General features: G+C 41.4%; 1 protein-coding gene across 4 annotated transcripts in view; it reads right to left on the reverse strand.

Moving 5' to 3' along the window:
* Window positions 1-21,496, reverse strand: part of UBE2G2 (ubiquitin conjugating enzyme E2 G2) — a 40,450-nt gene that overhangs the window by 18,017 nt on the left and 937 nt on the right. For 2 of the 4 annotated variants that reach the window (XM_027768635.1, XM_006169470.3), the window contains exons 2-3: window positions 6,067-6,102; window positions 5,931-5,976 (exon numbers count right to left, since the gene is read on the reverse strand). In XM_027768635.1, coding sequence (XP_027624436.1) covers window positions 5,931-5,976; window positions 6,067-6,102 — 82 coding nt within the window. The remainder of the gene's footprint in view (window positions 1-5,930; window positions 5,977-6,066; window positions 6,103-21,496) is intronic. The other 2 variants (XM_027768637.1, XM_027768636.1) reach the window with 1 other exon arrangement.

Here is a 21,496-nt window from a genome sequence, read left to right on the forward strand (position 1 = left end):
CCTATTATGAAAAAACTCTGCAGGGATTTTAATTTTTTTTTGTACCAAAATAAACTTATAGTATCTTGTTAGAACGTGTTTGAACAGTGTCTAGTTTAAGGCACTAAGATGGATAAGACAAAAAGGGCCCCTATCAGAACAAGATGAATTCTGTAGAAATGGAAGCACGAACATCAAATTTATGGTGAAGCTTGGAGGCAGAATGGTGAAATCACTGATGCTTACTATAAGTTTCTGGGAACAGTGCTCCAAGGAAATCAGCAGTCACAACCAGATACTTTTTTAAAGAAGGGATATGTCCAGCTAGTAGTGTGGTGGTTACGGCTGCTGGATTTCACATGGCTGGCTACTCAGTTTGAGCCCCAGACCCGGTGGCATGAAAAACATGTAGTGCATGCAATGTATGCATGCCCAAAATCCCCAAAGAAGAAATGGTGAATAAGGGATTGTGGAGTGACCATGCCTCATGGGGATGCTGTCTGTCTTTCTCTCTCCCACCTCTCCTACAGTGAGAAAAAAAATAAACAAATAACAGGACTAGATAATATTGAAGATAATACCCACAGAAACAGACTATCCAAACTAAAACTTCCTTCAAATTGCAAGGAAAAAAATTAATCTTTTCTGTACTCTAACTAAAGAGGACCTACAATTAACAGCAGAAACAGCCAATACCAGACATCTCAATTTGTTCAGTTCACACAATACTTTTTATAAAATTCATGATAGTATGCACATAAGTAAGTGTGCATGAGAGAGTGCAAGTAAAAGGGAGACAGAGAAGCAACCTTCACAGGGTTGGTCACATGATCCCCTTCTTCCAGTCCTCTAGTTAGCCAGCATTCTGGGCATGTGCACACATACACACTGTGTTTTCAGGCCAACCAGGCCAGGGTCTCAGATCATAGTCAGCATGTGGTTTCTGGCTCTGTAGTCCGGCAAGCTACTGACTATGCCACAGAGGCAGAGAACAACTTACACAATTCTGACTGAAAAATTAAAGTTAAGCTCAATGGGTACCAAAACTGTTGCACCCAGATCAGGTGCAGACAAGGGCAGAGCTTCCAACTGTAACTTCAAATAAGCAGAATCAAGGTCTGAAGGACATCTTTCAAGAATTTTAACAGAAGACATGTGACTTTACCAGTACAATCCTGAAGATAAAGCACAATCAAAGCAATGGCTACCAAGAGGTGGAAGTGCTCTAGTCAGAGCAAAAGCAGAAAGTGGAGCATGACCACACAGAGGCAATGACCACAGTTTTGGAGGGATGTTCAAGGCATTTTGCTTGCTGACTTTCTGGAGGGCCAAACAACAATAACATCTGCTTATCTGAGAGTGTTCTGAAAAAGTCACCTGAAGCTTTAGCAGAAAAGTGCCAGGGACAGCTACACCAGGGTGTCCTTCTCCACCACAACAAATGTTCCTGCTCACTCCTTACTTTGAACAAGGGCCTTCAGTTGTTTAGGAGTGATGGACTAAATGGCTGGTCTTGAGGAACCAGCAGATGGCGTAATGGTTATGTCACTGGACTCTCACATAGTTGACTGCAGTTCAAGTACTGGACCTGATGAATTAAAACTCACACCAGGCACGTGTGTGTGCATGCCCAAAATCCCGAGAAGAGATTTGCAGTCTGGCCTATCCCCCAGGGCCTGATTTTTTAGTTTCTGTCTCTCTGGTGAACTACAAGTGCCCTATAGCAAAAATCTCAAAAAAAAAAAAAAAAAGTGTCTTGAACTCGACAGGGCTTATGTTGAGAAATAAAGTTCATATATTTTATTTTTATTCATTTATTTATTTATTTATTTTGGAGAGGGTTTTGGCTATAGGGTGGATGCGCTCGCCAGAGAAACAGAGAGACAGAAAGCAAGAAATCACCCCCCAGGGGGGATGGCCACGCCGCAATCCCTTCTCCTCCGTTTTCCTCTCGGGATCTTGGGCATGCACGCACACGCACCCGGCGTGAGTTTTAAGCCACCGGGTCCGGGACGTGAACCGTGGTCGATTACGTGGGAGTCCAGCGACATAGCCATTACGCTAACAGCTTCTCCCTACTTTTATCTTTAATTCTATTTTTCTACAAACTTTTAGATGTGTCCTATATAATACAAATTACAAAATATCTGTTTTAATATCTCAGGTTTATTTAGGAGGCCATGATACCAACAAGAGATGCTCTATGACAGTTTCCAATAATTGACCATGTGGGAGTCCAGCGCCTTTAACCACCATGCCACTTCTCAGCCCCCAAAAATCGTGCACTCGCCGAGAGAGACAGAGAGAGAGAGTGAGATGGACTCGATGCCGCAATCCTCCAGCCTCCATAGGTTTTTGCCATAGGGCCGGCGCCACCACGCCCAGTTTCCAATAATTGAGAAATCTTGAGCTAAAGGCTGACTGTTCATCTGTATCATGCCTATATTCTCAATAAACAGAACTGATACATAATAAAAGGTACTCAGCACTTGTTGCTTAAATATGTGAAAAGACATTTTCTTTTTTCTTTTTTTTTTTCTTTTTTTGGAGAGGTTTTTGCTACAGGCACATGCAATTGCCAGGACAGAGAGAGACAGAGACAGAAAGCGAGAAATCACTGCCTGGGGGATGGCCATGCCACAATCCCTTCTCCATTCTCCTCTCAGGATCTTGGGCACGCACACACATGCACCCAGGGTGAGTTTAAGCCACCAGGTTGGGACTTGAACTGTGGTCAATGATATGGGAGTCCAGTGACATAGCCATTATGCTAACTGCTGGTCCCTGAAAAGACATTTTCTTAATCACTCAACCCAGTGAGACAGGGGCTGGGCAAGCAAGACAACAGTAAAAACCACAGCACCAAGCTGCCATGAGGCCAGTTAGGCTTCAGTACAGAGGAGACCCTGGGAACCACTAAAGATTACAGAAAGAAAAACTGTCACCAAGGAGCAAGCTCTCAGTCCTCTGTCTGCCAAATCAGAGGGCAAGACAAATCAGTGGGAGAACAGTTAATTCCCTAATAGATGTTTTAAGTACATTTGTAAACGGCCTCTTGTTTGTGAAAGGGTCTGGAACACGACCAAAACCCACAAACTCACCAGATCTTGAAGTAGGGGAATTCCACATTAATGCAAAAGCCTTATTCAAACACAAAAGTGCTCTACCTAAAAATAGCTCTAATTACTTTTTAAGACAAGTTTTGAAAATATTGGTTTAATTTTATATTGTTTATCTAAAATTACAAATAGTTACCCTCGCAGGTTTTGAACAATGAACACTTTTGGAAAAACCATACTAAAAGGCTCAACTGTCCCTTTAATGAGCTGCTCAATCCATTTGCCATAGATGTACATGAGCCAACAACTCTCAACCCTGTAGTGTGCCAGGTACCTACAGGCTCTGCACTCTAGTCCCCATGCACCCCATAAGAGGCCTGCTGCCCAGGGGTGTGGGTGAATATGGCTGTGTCTGAATGAATACATGACAGGGGAGATGAAGCAAGCAGGTTATAGTTCATGTAGATCACCTCCTGCTTCCTTAAAAATAAAGAGTTGCACCTGAAAAAATGGCACACTAACATACACAGTCTTTAAAAAATTCAAGGAAGGGCTTGGTCCCTTAGTGCAACAGTTAAATACTATACAGGGGAAGATGGATCCCACATGGCCAACCAGGGTTCAAGTCCCAGCCTTGAAGGCTTTGCACACATGCCCAAGATCCTAATGCTACAGATGGTTAGATGAAAAAGAACTGGGAAAACTAGACCCCAATGGGGGATACTTTCTGTCCTCTTCCTCTACCATCCTCGCTTCACACATATACACACCCTCTCGCACATAAAGGAAAATGCATACTATGAAAAACTATGCATGGATCTCAAAATTTGTTACGCCAAAATAAACTTGTACTTTAATTCTATTTTTTCCAGAATCTGTAGTCCACTAGCTGTAGGAAAGCAATGACTGACTATGGGGCAGGACTTGCCATTCACCTCCCTAACCACCTTGGGGATGAAAGATACATTATCACCTACATGAGCTATACGACAGATTCCAGAAACCTTTAGATGTAGAAAATCATGTGCATGTCCTAGGCCCAAGCAGCTGGGGCATAGCAAATTACCCAGGAAATGCTGGGTACTTTCTCTGGAAAGTGTTTACTGACATTTTAAAAATATTTTGCTTATTAAAAAATTCACTTTCCTCTATTTACCTAACCTCCACAGACAACATTCACCAGCAATTTATTTCCCAGAGGAACATGAATCTCATTAAGAATGATACAAGCAACTGGCAAATTCCAAGTTTGAGGATATCCTCAAGCCAGAGCACAGTCTTGTCCCAAAGTCTTCACTCATCCTGGCCTGCTCACCAGCCAGCATTCTCTGAATGCCGGCCAACAAGACCCAATGTGGATACTGTCTAGCTAACAGAAATACCTTGCTTCATGCACATGAAAACCAAGAGACTGATTAAGGAAAGACAAACTTCCTATTTTTTTAAGAGAAGTTTTTGCTGTAAGGGTGCGTGCACTCACCAGAGAGATGAAAAGCGAGAAATCACCACCACCACCCGGGGGGTATGGCCACACCACAATCACTTCTCCATTATCCTCTCAAGATCTTGGGTATGTATACACATGTGCCTGGTGTGAGTTTTAAGTCGCAGGGTCTGGAACTTGAACTGCGGTTGACTACATGAGGGTCCAGTGATTTAATCATTACACCATCTGCTGGTCCCAATTCCTAAATTTTACCTAGCCTTATGCTGCTGAAAATACATAAAGTTGAGACCAGCAGATGGCATAATGGTTATGTCACTCAGCTCTCACGTAGACAACTGCAGTTTGAGTCCTGGACCCGGCAGCTTAAAACTCACACCAGGGCATAAAAAGCAACCATGGATACCAGAGACAGTGTGGGAGGAGAGTGGGAGATGGCAGAGGGTAAGAGACAGAGAATCAAGGATAGAAAAAAAAGCAAATGGAAAATTATTTGTTGACGATAACACATATGTTGATGTGCTTAACTGAGCCAATACACAGTGTATTCTGGATGGAAAATCTCATTTTGTATGCTGTAATGATGTATAGTAATGACGTATAGTAATTTAAATTAAAAAAGAAAACTCACACCAGGCACGTGTGTAAGCATAACTAAGATCCTAAAAGGAGAATAGAAGAGAAGGGACTGTGGCATGACCATCCCCCTTGGGGGGTGACTTCTTGTATTCTGTCTCTCTCTGTCTCACTGGCAAGTGCACATATCCTATAGCAAAAATGTCTCTTAAAACACATCGAAAGTAGAAAGGAGAGAAGCAAGGGGGCAAAAGTCAGGCCGCACAACATTCCAAAAGTGGAGGTGCACTGTTTCTCTTTGCAAGCAACATGACTCTTACTGGGCTGTCGGATGGAGGCAAGAAACCAAGCTGCTCACCTTAGGATCAAGTCATATCTCAGGTCAGGAACAATGGAAAGCCTTCAAGCCCAAACAAGGCCAGCAGAAAAGGAGCAGGGGAAGAGACGAATGGGGAAGAGGAAGAGGATAAAATTTGTCCTGGCCCAAAGGCAAGGCAGGGCAATGCTGCTGAACAAGCCCAGTAAGGTCTACTCCATCTCTGAAGACCCCACTCTCACTGTTGAAATCTCAGGTTTTAGGGCTTTCTGCATGCCCAAGTCACCCATGCCATCTGAAACTACCTCACCAGGGCCCTGCAATATTCAAAAATTGTCACCTCAAAAACTCTACAATGTGATCATTTCTTCTGGGTCAAAGCTTATGATGTCTTCTGCTTTCAGAGGAGTGGCTAGTGCAGAGCTACGCACTATATGCATCACTTGACCTTGCCTTTCCCAGCTGACACCTCTGAGCATAGACACACAGCTAAATGCAATTCTTGGGTTTGATTTCCAGGAAAGTCCTAAAACTGAAACACATACGATTAACTTACATGATCAGTGCCTCCCACTCAAAAAAATTCTCTTCATTCATGGGACCTGAAGGAAAAGAAAAATTTCACATTTTTACTTTGAAGGCAACTCTGGCAAGTAAACATATATAATAAAGAAATAACTCTAGTACTTTACCTGCCACAATTCCTTCTGGAGGATTCAGTGTTAATTCTACAAAATTAAAAAGTAAAACCATCACCAAACAGAACAAATATTACATTGTAATCTTAACAAAACATCTTCACAAAGTACCTAAGACTATAAATTATAGAGCACATATTACACACAGACCAACAGTTTGCCCTAGTCCAGTTATAATTCTACAAAGACAATGCAAACAGTTCTTTAGACCAACAAAACAGACTTTCAGAGTTATACACCATTTCACTTTATAAATGAAAAAGCAAATAAAACGTGTAAACTGCCTTTCCAAACTACTCTTGCTGGGTAATTTGATTAAAACTCTTAAGTCTAATACAGGATGTTATCTTCCAACTAAATAGTATTTCCTGTCATTTTTGAGCAGACACGAATCCTTATGAATGTGACCAACTAGAAATATGTATGAAGCTGAGGCTGCAAATGCTCTTAGCATCATCAAATACATCAAAGCCGTTACAATGGGTTACCTGTCTACCTGCAAAATCTGTGAGCTCCCACAAAACCAGTATTATCCAGACTATCAAACTTCAGCACTGAAAATAAAAACAACAGGAGCAGTCGGCTACAGCGTTTCCCAGCAATTCAAGATTGGGCCCAGTTCTGCCACTGAGTTCTGCCACCAGTGTCATGTCAACTCCTGCCTCATAGTTTCATTCCCTTTACATAAGAGGCTCCAAAAGAAAGTCAAACCTATGGACATATCTGGAAAGGTGAGAAACAGAGGATAGGTGAAAGCCACAACAACAAAGGGCAGGTGCTCAGGTCAATAAAGCTGCCCTGCCTCAGCAAGAAGCTGAGGAATGGAAGGTGCTTCCATGAGGAGACAAAACAAATCCCTGCCAAATTAGTCCAAATCATAAGGACTAGAAAAGAAGAAACAAAGCTGACAGGGTTCACACATGTTATGCTTACACAGAGTGAGAAAGTCTAAAAGATTCTAAATAATCAGAAAAGTGAGTTTGGCAAAGTTGCTGAATGTGAGGTCAACATATGTACTAAATTCTATTCCTATATGTTCACAACTTAGAAAATAAATCTAAAAAGAAACACCAACTATAATAGAAGCATATAAAAGTAAATCTTTAGGGACCATCAGATAGCATAAGGGCTACGTAGCTGGACTCCCATGTAGTCGACCACGGTTCAAGTCCCAGATCCAGTGGCTTAAACTCACGACAGCCACATGTGCATGAGTGCCCAAGATCTTTTTTTTTTTTTTTGAGAGGTTTTTCACTATAGAGCGCGTGTACTCGCCAGATAGACAAAGAGAGACAGAGAGACAGAAAGCGAGAAATCACTCCCCAGAGGGGATGGCCACGTCGCAATCCCTTCTCCTCCATTCTCCTCTCGGAATCTTGGGCACACACGCACACACACCCGGCGTGGGTTTTAAGCCACCAGGTCCGGGACACGAACCGCGGTCGACTACGTGGGAGTCCAGCGACATAGCCATTACGCTAACTGCTGGTTCCCGAGTGCCCAAGATCTTGAGAGGAGAATGGAGGAGACTGCGGAGTGGCCATCCCCCATGGGGGTGATTTCTCGTTTTCTGTCTCTCTGTCTCTGTCTGTCTTCCTGGCAAGTACATGCACCCTATAGTAAAAAACTCAAAAAAAAAAAAAAAAAAAAAAAAAAAAAAATTTTAAAATAAAGAGTCTTTGGTCCAGGGGGCTTGCAAGTGGTATGGTGGTTAAGGGCACTGGACTACCACATGGAGTGGGGTATGAGACCTGGACCTGGTGGCTTTGTTTCTCTCTCTCTCTCTCTCTCTGTTCTTCTCTGGTGCAATTAAAAATAAATAATAAACAAATAAAATCAATAAAGTTAAAAATAAAAAAGTCTAGGTACATGCCAGCTGGTGGCATAGAGGTTAGGCAGCTGGATCCCACATGGCTGGCTGAGTAGTTCAAGTCCCACACTTGGTGGCTTGGAAAAATAAAAAATCATACTGGGCATGTGTATGCATGCCCAGAATCCTGAGAGAATGAAGGAGAAGGGACTGTGGTATGGTCATTCCCCTACGGGGTGACCTCTCCTTTCCTCCTCTCTCTCCCCTCTCCTCCCCTCTCCTCCCTCCCTCCCCTTCTCTCTCTTTCAAGCCCTATAGCAAACTTAAAAATAAAAGTCCAGGTACAAGATCTCTAGCAGAATAGAAAATGTTATAAACCAGAAAAGTTTTTTTTTTAATTATTTTATTTGACTTTGTTTATTTATTTAAATTTGACCAGAGAGGGACAGAATGGGGTGGGTGGAATAAGAGAGCAAGCTGCCAGGTCCTGGGACTTGAACCACGGTCAGCCATGTGGGAGTCCAATACCCTTAACCACCACACCACCTGCCTGCCCCCAATCAAGAAAAGTTTTAAAAGCTCTTAATAAATGGAAACATCACATCATGTCCATGGATTAAAACTCCAACAATATAAAATATCGATCCTCCTCAATCCAAATCTATCTATTCAATGAACCTCAATCAGGAGTCCAACAGGTATAAGGGACCAGCAATTAGCATAATGGCTATGTCACTGAACTCTCATGTAGTTGACCATGGTTCGAGTCCCAGACATGGCTGCTTAAACTCACGCTGGGTACGTGTGCGTGCGTGCCCACGATCCCTAGAGGAGAATGGAGGAGGAGGGATTGTGGCATGGCCATCCCCTGAGGGGGTGATTTCTTGCTTTCTGTCTCTTTGTTTCTCTTTCTGGCAAGTGTACGCGACCTATAGCAAACCCCCCCCCACACACACACACACACACACAGAGTCCAACAGGTATTCATTTGAATTTGACAAGTTGATTCTTAAGGTATACTAAAACACAAACAACCAAGAATAGCCAAGACTGGGCTGGCCCCATGGTCTAGTGGTTAAGGGAGCTGGATTCCATATGGCAAAGAGTACTGCTTAAAACCTAGCCCTGGGAACAGAAGGTGGTACACTAGTTAAGGCATTGGATATTCCCACATGGCCAACTTCAGTTCGAGTCCCAGACCTGATGGCTTGCTTTCTCACTTTCCTTCTCTCTATCTCATCAAATTGAAATAAATAAATAAATATAAATAAAATGACTAATTCTTAAAAAAAAAAAAAAAAAAAACTAGCCCCAGTGGCTAAAAAAACAGGCTAGGCATATGTATATATGTCTCCAAAATCCCAATAGGATAGAAAAATGAAAAGAGAGGAACTGAGCCATGACTACACCCCACTAGGGGGTGCTTTCTCCCTCTCTGTGCTACTCTCTGTGCAGGGGGAAAAAAGGAATGACTACACTCTTAAAAAAGAGCAATTTGTTTTCCATCTGCAAGTTATTGAGACTTCTTATAAAGCTACAATAATTAAGGTAACAAAGTTATTAAGGCACACAGTTAAAAAGACCAAGGGACTAGATCACAGAGGACCCAGGGCAGATTCATACTTGTGCAGACTGGACCTCACTCCAAAGGCAGTACTACTGAACAAAAGTGAGGGGAAGTCCCTTCCACAACCGATGCTAACCCATAAGATCCATATTTCAAACTTTCACAGTTTTATACCACTTACTAAAACCAAAACACAGGTTGAGTATCCCTTATTAAAAATGCTTAGGACTAGGGACCAGCAGTTAGCGTAATGGCTATGTCGCTGGACTGCCTCCCATGTAGTAGGCCGCGGTTCAAGTCCCGGACCCGGCGGCTTAAACTCACGCCGGGCGCGTGTGCGTGTGTACCCAAGATCCTGAGAGGAGAATGGAGAGGGGATTGCGGCGTGGCCATCCCCCTGGGGGGTGATTTCTCGCTTTCTGTCTTTCTGTCTCTCTCTGTCTTTCTGGCGAGCGTAAGCGCCCTATAGCAAAAACCTCTCAAAAAAAAAAAAAATGCTTAGGATTAGAAGTACTCCAGGTTTTAGAGTTTCTCAGGCTTTTTAATATTTACATATATGTGTGATAGCTTATGGATAGGACCCACGTCTAAAGAGAAAACCTATTTGTTTCATATATATCTTGTACACATAGCATGAAGGTAATTTTATACAGTATTTTTGTATTGCTGTATTTTGGCTGTGACCTGTGACATGAGGTAAGGTGTGTGTCCCACTAAATTTCACATGTTGAAATTGTAACCCCCAGGGTAATGGTATTGGAAGGTGGGGTGGGGAGTTTTGGGAAGTTATTGGATCATGAGGGATTTAGTGTCTTTATAATAATAAACACAGGAGACAGGGTCAGCAGGTGGCATGGTGGTTAAGGCATTAGACTGCCACATGACTGATGTGATTTAAGTACTGGACCCAGCTTAAAAAAAAAACACTGGATGTATGTGTGTATGTGTGTGCCCAAAATCCAGAGAAGAAGAATGGAGGAGAAGGGACTATGGCATGTCCATCTCCCCGGGTGTTGATCTCTCATCCCTCCCTCCCTCCCTCCCCCACCCCCTCTCTGTGATAAGCACATGCATCCTATGGCTAAAACCTAAAAAAAACAACAAAACACACACACACACACACACACACACACGAGAGATGTTCTCTCTCAAGGTCATATGAGGATCCAGGAAGGCCGTCTGTAAACCAGGAAGACAGCCCTTCATAGACAATAAAACTGCCAGAGCCTTCACCTTGGACTCCCCAGCCTCCAGAAATGTGAGCAATAAATGACTGATCTATGTATTTTATTTTTTTATAGTGGTCTGGACTACAACAACAGATAACAAATATGCATACGAAGAGATGCCTAATACTGTGAGTCATAAGGAAAATGCAAATTAAAACCACAGGTAAGAGATGGCTATCAGTATGTAAGTGTCTTTAGTCACAATGCAAGGCTAAAATTAAAAGGTTGAAAAAGGTTGATGAAACCATGTGTTGGTAAGTTTAGTTATTGGATCTCTCATGCTTCAACGGGGGGAATGCAGATTGGTCTGGTTACCCTCTGGTAAACAGTCTAAGCATTTCTAGTGAAAATGCTTAAAAACATATTTACCCTGAAACCCAGAAATTCTACTGGGTCTTACATCTCCACTGACTTACAAAATGTTTATAGCAGCTTTATTCATAATAGTGCCAAACTGAAAACAACTGGAATGTTCATTAACTGGTAAATGAGTAACAGTATGGCACATAAATGCAATGGAATATTCTCAGCAACAAAAGGGATAAAATACTGATCTCAACAAAATGGATGACTCGCAAAGCAAACCCAACACAGAAGACTATACTTTGTATGATTCTATTTCTACAAAATTATAGAGAAAATAAGACTACAGTAATAGGAAGAAAATCAAATGTTACCAAGGAGAGTGGGAGGAATCACACAAGGGCACTCTGTTAGGCAATGGGGACACTTACATCTGACTGTAATGATGGTCACACCATAAGACACACTGGTCAAAGCTCAGAGAACTGAAGATTTGAAATGGTTACATCTCGTTATAAGTAAATTTTACCTCAATAAAGCTAATCTAGTTAACAATTCAGTTGTTTTATGAAACATAACAAATCTTTTGGATGATAATATAAGACAATATCTTTTTTTTTTCTTTTTTTGGAGAAGTTTTTGCTATAGGGTGCATGCACTCGCCAGACAGAAAGTGAGAAATCATCCCCTGGGGGGATGGCCACGCTGCAATCCCTTCTCCTCTATTCTCCTGTTGGGATCTTGGGCACACATGCAAACGCGCCCGGCATGAGTTTAAGTCACTGGGTCCGGGACTCGAACTGCGGTCGAATACATGGGAATTCAGTGACACAGCCATTACAATAACTGCTGGTCCCTATAGGATAATATCTTCATGCTCTTAAATTAAAGACTTCACAGTTAGGAACAGTAATGAGGTTAATAATCAAGAAAGCATAAACCACAAAGGAAAAAACTGCTATAATTAACATTAAAATTTTAAATTTCTGATATCAAGACATATTAAAGATGATGAAAAATAAGCCCCCAGAGAATAAATTTTCAACAGACACAACCATCAAAGAGCTAATATCCAGAACTTCTAAAGAAGCCTTAAAGATTAATTTTTTAAAAAGTAAGTAGTCCAAAAGAAAGACAAGCAAGAGACCTGAAAAGGCATTTTTCTTTCTAGTCCCCTCGCTCCCTCTCTTCCTCCTCTCTTCTCTCTTCCCCACTCCACCTCCTGACACACACACATACACAGATATTTAAGTGTCCAATAAACTCAAGACAAGGTGGTCACCCTCATTAGTCATGAGAAAATGCAAACTGAAACAACTCAGTCACCCAAGTTTAGAAGACTGATAGTAAGAAGTGTTTGAAGCTATGGAGCCATAGAATGACTTCTGATGGGAGTATAATGGTATAACTACTTTAGGAAAGATTTGGGGTTACGTACTCTGGCCCAGCAAACTCTCTGAGAAGTCTTGCCCAACAGGACTGTGTGCACATAGGTGTGCTAAAGACATATATACACACCTTCACAGCAGCATTAGTAATGGTGACCAGAAAACAGAAACAAACTAAACATGTACCAATACTAAAAGAAATCAGTAAGTTGTAGTATTCATATAATGAAACAGAAATGAAAATAAATGACCCACAGGTACACACAATTTAATGTTTTGCAGAAGAAACCAGCCCTTGCCCCCACGAAAAAAATAATTATCAGGTCATTGGAAAAGTCATGATGCATTTTGCATAGAAAAACAGAAAAATATGTCATAACTTTTCCAACAACTCAATACTTTCTATAAATGAATGATAGAGAAACAGGCAAAGTTAAACTACTCTGATATAGAATGCATGTACTGCTGGAAAAAAAAAAAATGAAGAGAGGAAGTAATTCTCCTTGCATGGAGTGAGGACAGCACTGCCCTGAGGCTGGGGCATAGTGGGTTTCTGTTCAGCTGGCTCTCTCTCTTCTTTACCTGTAAAGCAATGTTCTTTGTGAGAACTCAGTCTTTGCTTACACTTTTCTTTAGTTGTTTTTCACTTCTGTGCTAATGAGCAGTTTTAGAAGTTGTACTGTAATATACAGGCAGGGAAGATGGTGGTTTGGACCAAAGTGGCAGCAAAATAGTTGGTGACCTTTGGGATCTATGCTGCAGGTAGACAAGGCAGGGTTTGCTGATGACATGGATGTTGTCTGAGAAGAGAAACAAGAATGGTCCTAGATTTCTGGTCCCAACAACTAACTGGATGGTGCTAACAGTGGGAGGGAAAGAACAGGTGTGAGGGGAAAGCCAGGCTTCCCAATTTGAACATATTAAGTTTGAGTAGCAGTCCAGTGAACAGACAAGCAAAGATGACAGGTAGGTGGTTGGAGGAGTGAGTCTCTAAAGCTCAAAGAGATGCTAGAGATATAAATTTGGGAATTATCTGTATGCACAACACATGGAACTCCTGGGGACTGGACAGGACCCTTTGGAACAGCATTTCCCAGGGAACATTTGGAAATATAGGACACTATTTCTTGGCTTTCACAATGACTGGGGACTGCTACTGCCATTTACTAGAAGAAGACAGGAATGTCAACATTCTGCCAAAAACAAGGCCTATGAAAAATCATTTCACTCAACATGGTAATAATACCTGTTGAGAAACCTTGATCCAGGGAAAAATACCCAAAACAGAGTAGAGTGCTATTACCAAGCATGTACTTGAGTGTGCTTGCACGCTCATAGTGGGAAAACAACACACAGACAGAAGGGCACTAGGAGTGGCCAGTAAAGTAGGACTAACACTGTTGGTCCTGTCAAGTGTATCAAATACTTAAAGAAGTAGGGAATCGAATGGTAACAAGGTCAAGTACTAGGCAAGCCAAGACCCCTGGATCTCACCCAGACACACCCCAATGGTCTCCTTCTGTATTTCTTCACAGGCAATAGACTAGGAGAATAACCACAGAACCCAACCTGCCAGTCTTCCTACACACAGTCATTTGAATCTGGTCCAGTATTTGTGCCTGAACTCAAATCACATAATTATAAGGGAAAAACAAACAAAACAGTCTAAGGCAGATGAACTGTAAACTGCTCAAAGGGTAGGGGGGGAGGAAAAAAGGAACACATTGGTACAAAAATAAAAGAGTTTTTGGGTGCCTATGAGTGAAACCAAAGAGAGTCCTATAATCATCTTCCTGGGACCACGAGGACAGCTTAGGCCAGAAAGAGCTAGGTTTAGTCCTTGTCTAGAGTTCCCCTTTAGGATTTTCCCATGTGACACCCCCCCTAAGTGGGGCGGGGGGTCCGCAACTGCAGCTTGAGACCTGCTTTTCTGGCAGCCAAGGCTCTAAGCAGCAGGAAATCTTCCAGGGAGTGCCAGCCTTGACACCACTGCTGCTACTCAACAGCGGCATCTACTGGTCAACACAAGACTGCGATAAACAAATTCAGAGTGAAGGGACTGTTTCTGAACTTTTTTCCCTTGGTTTTTATTTCCATACACACAACATACATACACATATACAGATTCATGTTTACTGATAAGAGCAAATTATAAAAGAGAATCAAGTCTAAAAATACCAGAAATTTTTGAAGACCTCGCAACTGATTCTTTGAGAATGTTAATGTTAAAAACTTACATTTCTTAAAAAAAAAAAAAAAAAGTCATTAAACAAAATGAAAAGTTAACCACTGAACTAGAGAGCCCATTTCAACAAGTCTATAGTGGTGAAAGAAAGACAAGACATAAGCACAAGGCTATTTATTTCAAGGCTATTTGTAACAGGAAAAAAAAAGGCCAACAACTCAAATATCTATGATAGGGTACCAAATTAGGATACATATACCAGTACTTGGCAGCTGTGAATATCTCCATGTACTAGTACAAAAGGAACTCTCAAACATATCAAAAAAAAAAAAAAGAAAGAAAGACAAGGTGGAGAAAAGTATGTAACTAACATCTTTTTTTTTTTTTCTTTTTCTTTGGAGAGGTTTTTGCTATAGGGCACATGCGCTCACCAAAAAGAGAGAAAGCGAGAAATCACCCCCTAGGGGGCATGGCCACACCTCACTCCCCTCTCCTCCATTCTCCTCTCGGGATCTTGGGCACACACGCACACGTGCCCGGAGTGAGTTTAAGCCACCAGGTGCGGGATTCGCTGGTGGTCCCAGTAATTCACATCTTTAAAGAGGTAATTAAGATTAAATGAGGTCACTGGGTTGAACCTTAATCCAATCTGGCAGGTGGCCTTATAAGAAGAGGTAATTAGGATGCAGGGTGGCACAGAGAGAAGCCTCAGAATAAATCAGCCTTGTCAACTCCCTGATCTTGGACTTGGAACCTCTAGGACTGAAAGGCAGTAACTTTCTGCTTTGGGAGTGTGTGGTGTGGCAGCACTAGTGGACTGATATTGTGCTGGACAATCAGATGGCTTCTCCAAGTAGGCCTTGACTTCCACCTCACACAGATCTAACTAAGAACTAAAACTACACAACATCCAAAGGAGATCACAGGAGAAGATCTTACACTTGGCTGTAACACAAAACAAGAAATATTTTCTTTTTTTTTTTTTTTTTTTTTTTTAAGGTTTATGCCATAGGGTGCAGGAACTCGCCAGAGACCGAGAGGGAAAGTGAGAAATTATCCCCCAGGGGGAATGGTCCTGTAGCAATCCCTTCTCCTCCATTTTTCTCTTGGGATTTTGGGCATGCACACACACGCACCCATTGTGATTTTCAAGCTGCCAGGTTCAGGACTTTAATCATGTTTGGCCATGTGGGAATCCAGCACCTGAACTACCATGCCACCTGCTGGCCTAAAGTATTTTCAAAGTTAAAAAACTAACCTTTACTGAAGTAAAAAAATAAAAATAAAAATAAAAATAATTCTTTTTATAAGGCGCTAATATGAAAATTAAAAGGCAAGCCACATGAGTCGTTCAAGGGATACAGAGTTTCAGTCACACAAGGTAAGAAAGCTCTAGAGATCTGTTGTATAATGAGCATATAGTTAACAATACAATAATATACACATAAAAACTGGGGGGGGGGGGGGGTGTGCCAGGTGGCATGGTGGATAAGGCACTGGACTCCCACATGGTTGACTGCAATTTGAGCCCCAGACCTGAAAATTATGCTGGACATGTGGGCATGTGTGCCCAAAATCCCCAGAGGAAAATGGAGAAGGGATTGAGGTGTGGCCATCCCCTATGGGGAGTGATTTCTCACTTTCTCCCCTCTGTCTCCAGCAAGCACACACACCTAATGGCAAAAAAAAAAAAAAAAAAAAAAAAAAAAAAAAAAAAAAAAAATTGTTCAAAGGGTACAACTATGTGTTTACCACAATAAAAAACCATAGGCTAAGGGAAAGTAATTATAAGACAACTATCCAAAGGCTTTTATCTTCATTATCTAAAGAATTCTTACAACTTAAGAAGAAAACAACACAAACAAATGAGCAAAGATTCAAGACACTTCATCCAAAAACACATATGGATGGCAAATAAAAACATGAAATGATGCTCATCATCACTAGAAAATAGAGAATACAAATTAACAGGACCAGCAGTTGGCGTAATGGCTATGTTACTGGACTCCCATGTAGTCACTGCAGTTCGAGTCCAGGCCCCCGTGGCTTAAACTCACGCCAGGTGCATGTGCATGCGTGCCCAAGATCCCAAGAGGAGAATGGAGGAAAAGGAACTGCGGCGTGACCATCTCCCCCAGGGGGTCATTTATCGCTTTCTGTCTTTCTGGTGAGTGCACGCGACCTATAGCAAAAACCTCTCCAAAAAAAAAAAAAAAAGAAAAAAAGAGAGAATATAAATTAACATCTAATATAATGAGATTACTGCCGCACACCCAACAGAATGGCTAACATTTAAAAAATCAACCAGATCAAGTGTCAACAAGGCAATAGAGCAACTAGAGCTCTAATATGCCTTTTTTTTTAATAGACCACAGATTAGTTTATTTTTAATATCCATCAAGCCATGAATTCATAGGGAATAGGTTCCAGTAGCTCAGGCTCCTTTCCATTGGTTCTCACAAAGTGTGCTTCTCTAGGTGGAGTGGGCTGGAACTTTAGTTGAACCCAGGTACCTATCTCTTTGGCTTCTTTTTTTCTGGTCATTGTCCTTCACATATTTTAGGAAGCCTTCTCTGCTCTTAGAATGTTTAATATGCTCAATACGCACATTGATTCTCTTGGCAAGAATCTTGCCCTTAACTTGTTTGTTCACAACAATGCCAACAGCATGCTGGGTAACATTGTAGACTCTTCCAGTTTTGCCACAGTAACATTTGTGGGGCATTCCTTTTTGAACAGTACCCATTCCCTTAATGTCTACAATATCACCTTTCTTGTAGATTCGCATATATGTTGCCAAAGGAGCAACTCCACTTTTTCTAAAAGGCCTAGAGAACATATTTTGGGTGTCTCTCCTTTTTCCCTCTGTGTTCGTCATTTTGGTTAATTGCTGGAAGATGGAGGTTCCGGCCAAAAGGAAGCTCTAATATGCTTTTTTTTTTTTTTTTTTTTAAATTTTCTTTTCTTTTCTTTCCAGTTTTTTTTGAATTAGTTTATTTAACTTTATTTATTTATTTAATTTGAATTTGAACAGAGAGGGATAGAGCAAGAGAGAGAGAAGAGAGGGAAAGTGAGAAAGCAAGCCGCCAGGTCCAGGACTTGAACCACGATCAGCCGTGTGGGAGTCCAGCACCCTTAACCACCATGCCACCTGCCGGTCCCTCTAATATGCTTTTTTAAGAATATAAAATAATACAACCACTTGGGAAAACCATTTGGCAGTTTCTTTAAAACTTCATAAAACATACACTGCATGTGACCCAGGTACTTATACAAGATAAATAAAAGCACATATCCAAGGCGATACATGTATATACACATGTTCATAGCAAATTTATCTGAAATAGTCAAGAACTGGAAACAATCCAAAAGGTCATCAACTATATGCATAAACAAACTGCAGTCTATGCATACATTGAAATATTACTCTGCAAAAAAAAAAAAAAACTACTGATATATGCAACACAGGTTAATCTCTGCACAATTCTGCTGAAAGAAGTCTGGTAAGAGACAATAAAAACAATCCATAGGGACCAGCAGTTAGTGTAATGGCTATGTCGCTGGACTCCCACATAGTTGACCGCGGTTCGAGTCCCGGACCTGGTGGCTTAAACTCACGCCGGGCGCGTGTGCATGCGTGCCCAAGATCCTGAGAGGAGAATGGAGGAGAAGGGATTGCGGCGTGACCATCCTCCCTGGGGGGTGATTTCTCGCTTTCTGTTTCTATGTCTCTCTCTGTCTGTCTGGTGAGCACACGCGCCCTATAGCAAAAACCTCTTCAAAAAGAAAAAAAAAATTTTAAAAATCCATAGTAAGAGAAAGCATATCAGTACCAAGGGTCTGCTTCTGAAGCTGGTGTAACAGACAAATGTTCATTTTGTTTAATCTGAATATATGCCTTTTATATACTTTTACATATACATCTCACAATACAGATGTTTAAGAAAACTAAAAAGGGCATGGTGGCTAAGGTAGATAGATCCCACATGGCTGACAGTGCAGTTGGAATTCCAAACCTGGCAGCTTGAGAAACATGCAAGTATGTGTCAAATGTGTGCCCAAAATTCCAAGAGAAAGACACAGAAGAGAAAGGATTGTGGTATAACCTTTCCCCATGAATGGTGCTTTCTCACTTTTCCTCTCTCTCTGTAATGAGTGTGCAGGTCCTCTGGTGAATTTATTAAAAATAAATAAATAAAACTAGAAAGGGGATTTCAGAGAAAGATGATGGTAACAAGCAGGAAAGAGGAGCCTGGTGGTTCAGGAAAGGCTTCTTCCTGAAGAAGCTTTTCAGGAAGAGAAGTGCCAGGACCAAGGAGAGTGCTCAGAGGGCTGAGTGACCAAGAAGCCAGTGGGGTGGGGGAGAGGTAGTGAGGGCAGGAGTGGAGGTTGAGGAAGCACACACACAGTGTTATAGGCCATCACAAGGGTTCTGATTTCTACTGTGATGAACCGTCCTGAGCAAAGTGTCAGGACCTCTCCCTCTGCTGCACAAAGAACACAAGAACTGTGTTTCAAGGAAACCATTGGGTATTCAAGCAAGGCATCAAGGACATCCCATCTTCTAGCCAAAACAACTGTAAGAAAGAGGAATGAGCAGTATTCTACCTCATGCCATCAGCTCAGATGCAGAAGGTGAGGAAGTGGCAAAAGGGAAAAAGCAGGAGCTCAGTTTAGGTACATAAGCTCTGGAATCCCTATTAGACGCTACAATAATTTAAATAGCGCCTCTTCCACCTCCATTCAAGTCCACCAGAATCCATGAATGAGATCTGTGCAGATATAACCAAGTTAAAATGATGTCATACCAACAAGGTAGGCCTTAAACCAATGATTAGTGTCCTTATAAGAGAGAAATGTGGACACCAACATACACAGAGGGAAGTCAGTTACATGAAGATAAAGGCAGAGAAAGGAGTTACAAGCCAAGGAACACCAAGGATGGTAGCAATTACCAGAAGCTAGAAGAGACATCAAAAGATTTTCATTGCCCCTCTCCTCCATGCGTTCTGAGGGAATACAATCTTGCCAACACCTGGATTTTGGACTTCTAGCCTCCAGATCTGTGAAAGAATAAATTTTTGTTCCTGTAAAGTACCAGTTTGTGGTACTTTGTTCCAGCAGCTCCAGGACACACATATCTAGGTCTATCTCTGGCACTCCTAGGAAAGACCGGATTGTGTGTGAAGATAAAAGATTGAGAAAAAGCAGTTTAAAACAGGTAGGCTCTTTTACTGGCTCTTTTTTCCGGCTGTATGGACTTAAGCAATAATTCTGCCTGTTATTCACTTTTCCTGTAAAATCTATAAAAGTAGGGAACCTGAACAAAATCATATCCAAAGTCCTACCATTTTTAAATTTCTGTAATTCTATGACTATTTCTAAATATAATAAAGTGTGCCTGAACATCTATCCAAATCTACCTAAAACTCACTCCACAGAGAGGTTGTGCCTAAACTCTTAACTTTATACTGGAATATGCTACCTTAAAATACTAGAACAAACTAGATTCTACGACACAAAAGACCAAAAAAAAAAAAAAAAAAGTAATTTTATCACATTACTCAGATACAGAGAAAAAATCTCCTCAATAACATAACTGAATTCATTTTCTATAAGTGCTATAACAAATGACCACAAATCTAGTGGCTTAAAACAATGCCCATTGATGATCACAGTTTCCATGTGTAAGAAGTCAGCAGTTAGGCCAATTGGTTCTCAGCTTAGAATCTCAGAAGGCTGAATTCCAAGAGTTGGCAGGATTGCTACCCTATGCTGATTCAGGTCACTAGAAGGTTCAGTCCCATGCAGCCCAAGGGCTGAGGGTCCAGAGTTCTTCCTGGCATCGGCCTCGGGTAATTCACCTTCATCAGTCACACCACCTTCTTCTATCTGCAAAGGCAGCTACGGAGGAGTAGTCCTACTCACACTGCAAAACTTCCTGACTTCATCTCCTGCCCTTGGACCTCCTGTGATTATGGCATTTATCTGGATAATGGACACTCTCCATCTCTTTAGCTCCATCTCTTAAAGACAGTTGATTAGTAACAGCTGATTAGTAACTATAATTACATATCCACAGTAATACTGGACTGTCTGAATAATTAGAGCACCAGGATCTTAGAAAGACATCTTTAAAGTCTCTCAAATATTTGCCAAAACTTCACATTTAACAGGTAAAAACATGATACACTTCTGCAACAGTTTTGGATTGTTATTCAGGTTTTATTACTATAAACTAATTGACAATATGGTTGAAATAATGAATGAGGCTTTTGTAAGGACAGTATGTACACACACATATATGTGTGTGTATATATATGTATATATACATATGTGTATATATGTATATATGTGTGTGTGTGTACATATATATATATATATATAAACCTTTGCTAATGAAAATATCCTTAGGAAGTACAAGTTTAACAATGGCAAAGACTGGACTGAGGTGGCAGCCCAGTCAGACTTCCCTATGCAGGCACTTAGAGGTTTCCATTTCTGTAACAATGACTCAATACCTGCTCAGTATAGAAACAGAGCTGAAAGACAAAAACAAAAGGAAACCCTATAGCAGACAAAACCAGACCAGGACGCCAAGAAATAGTAGGGGTTCACGTCTGAGCCCTACCATCCAGGTTTTCCAGGAGCAGACAAGAGATAACAGTGCCTCACATCCACTCGCTACTCAGAGAGAACACCTCCCCATCTCTCAAAGACGTATAAACATATGCCACTACTTGAGAAGATGCCAGGTGGTAAGCATTACTTGAACACTAATTTTAATGAGCCCTTGATTTGCTCAAGTCAAACACACAATCTCACTGTGCGGTGTTACCGGTACAGTTCAGGACACCCAGCAGCGTGTACCTTGCTTTTATTACAGTCACTGTCTTGGCTTATTTTCACCTTTCTTCCAAAGCTGAGAGCGCTCCACAGCAG

The sequence above is a fragment of the Tupaia chinensis genome, unplaced genomic scaffold, assembly GCF_000334495.1.
Source record: "Tupaia chinensis unplaced genomic scaffold, TupChi_1.0 Scaffold147038_1, whole genome shotgun sequence".
Classification (NCBI taxonomy): Eukaryota; Metazoa; Chordata; class Mammalia; order Scandentia; family Tupaiidae; genus Tupaia; species Tupaia belangeri.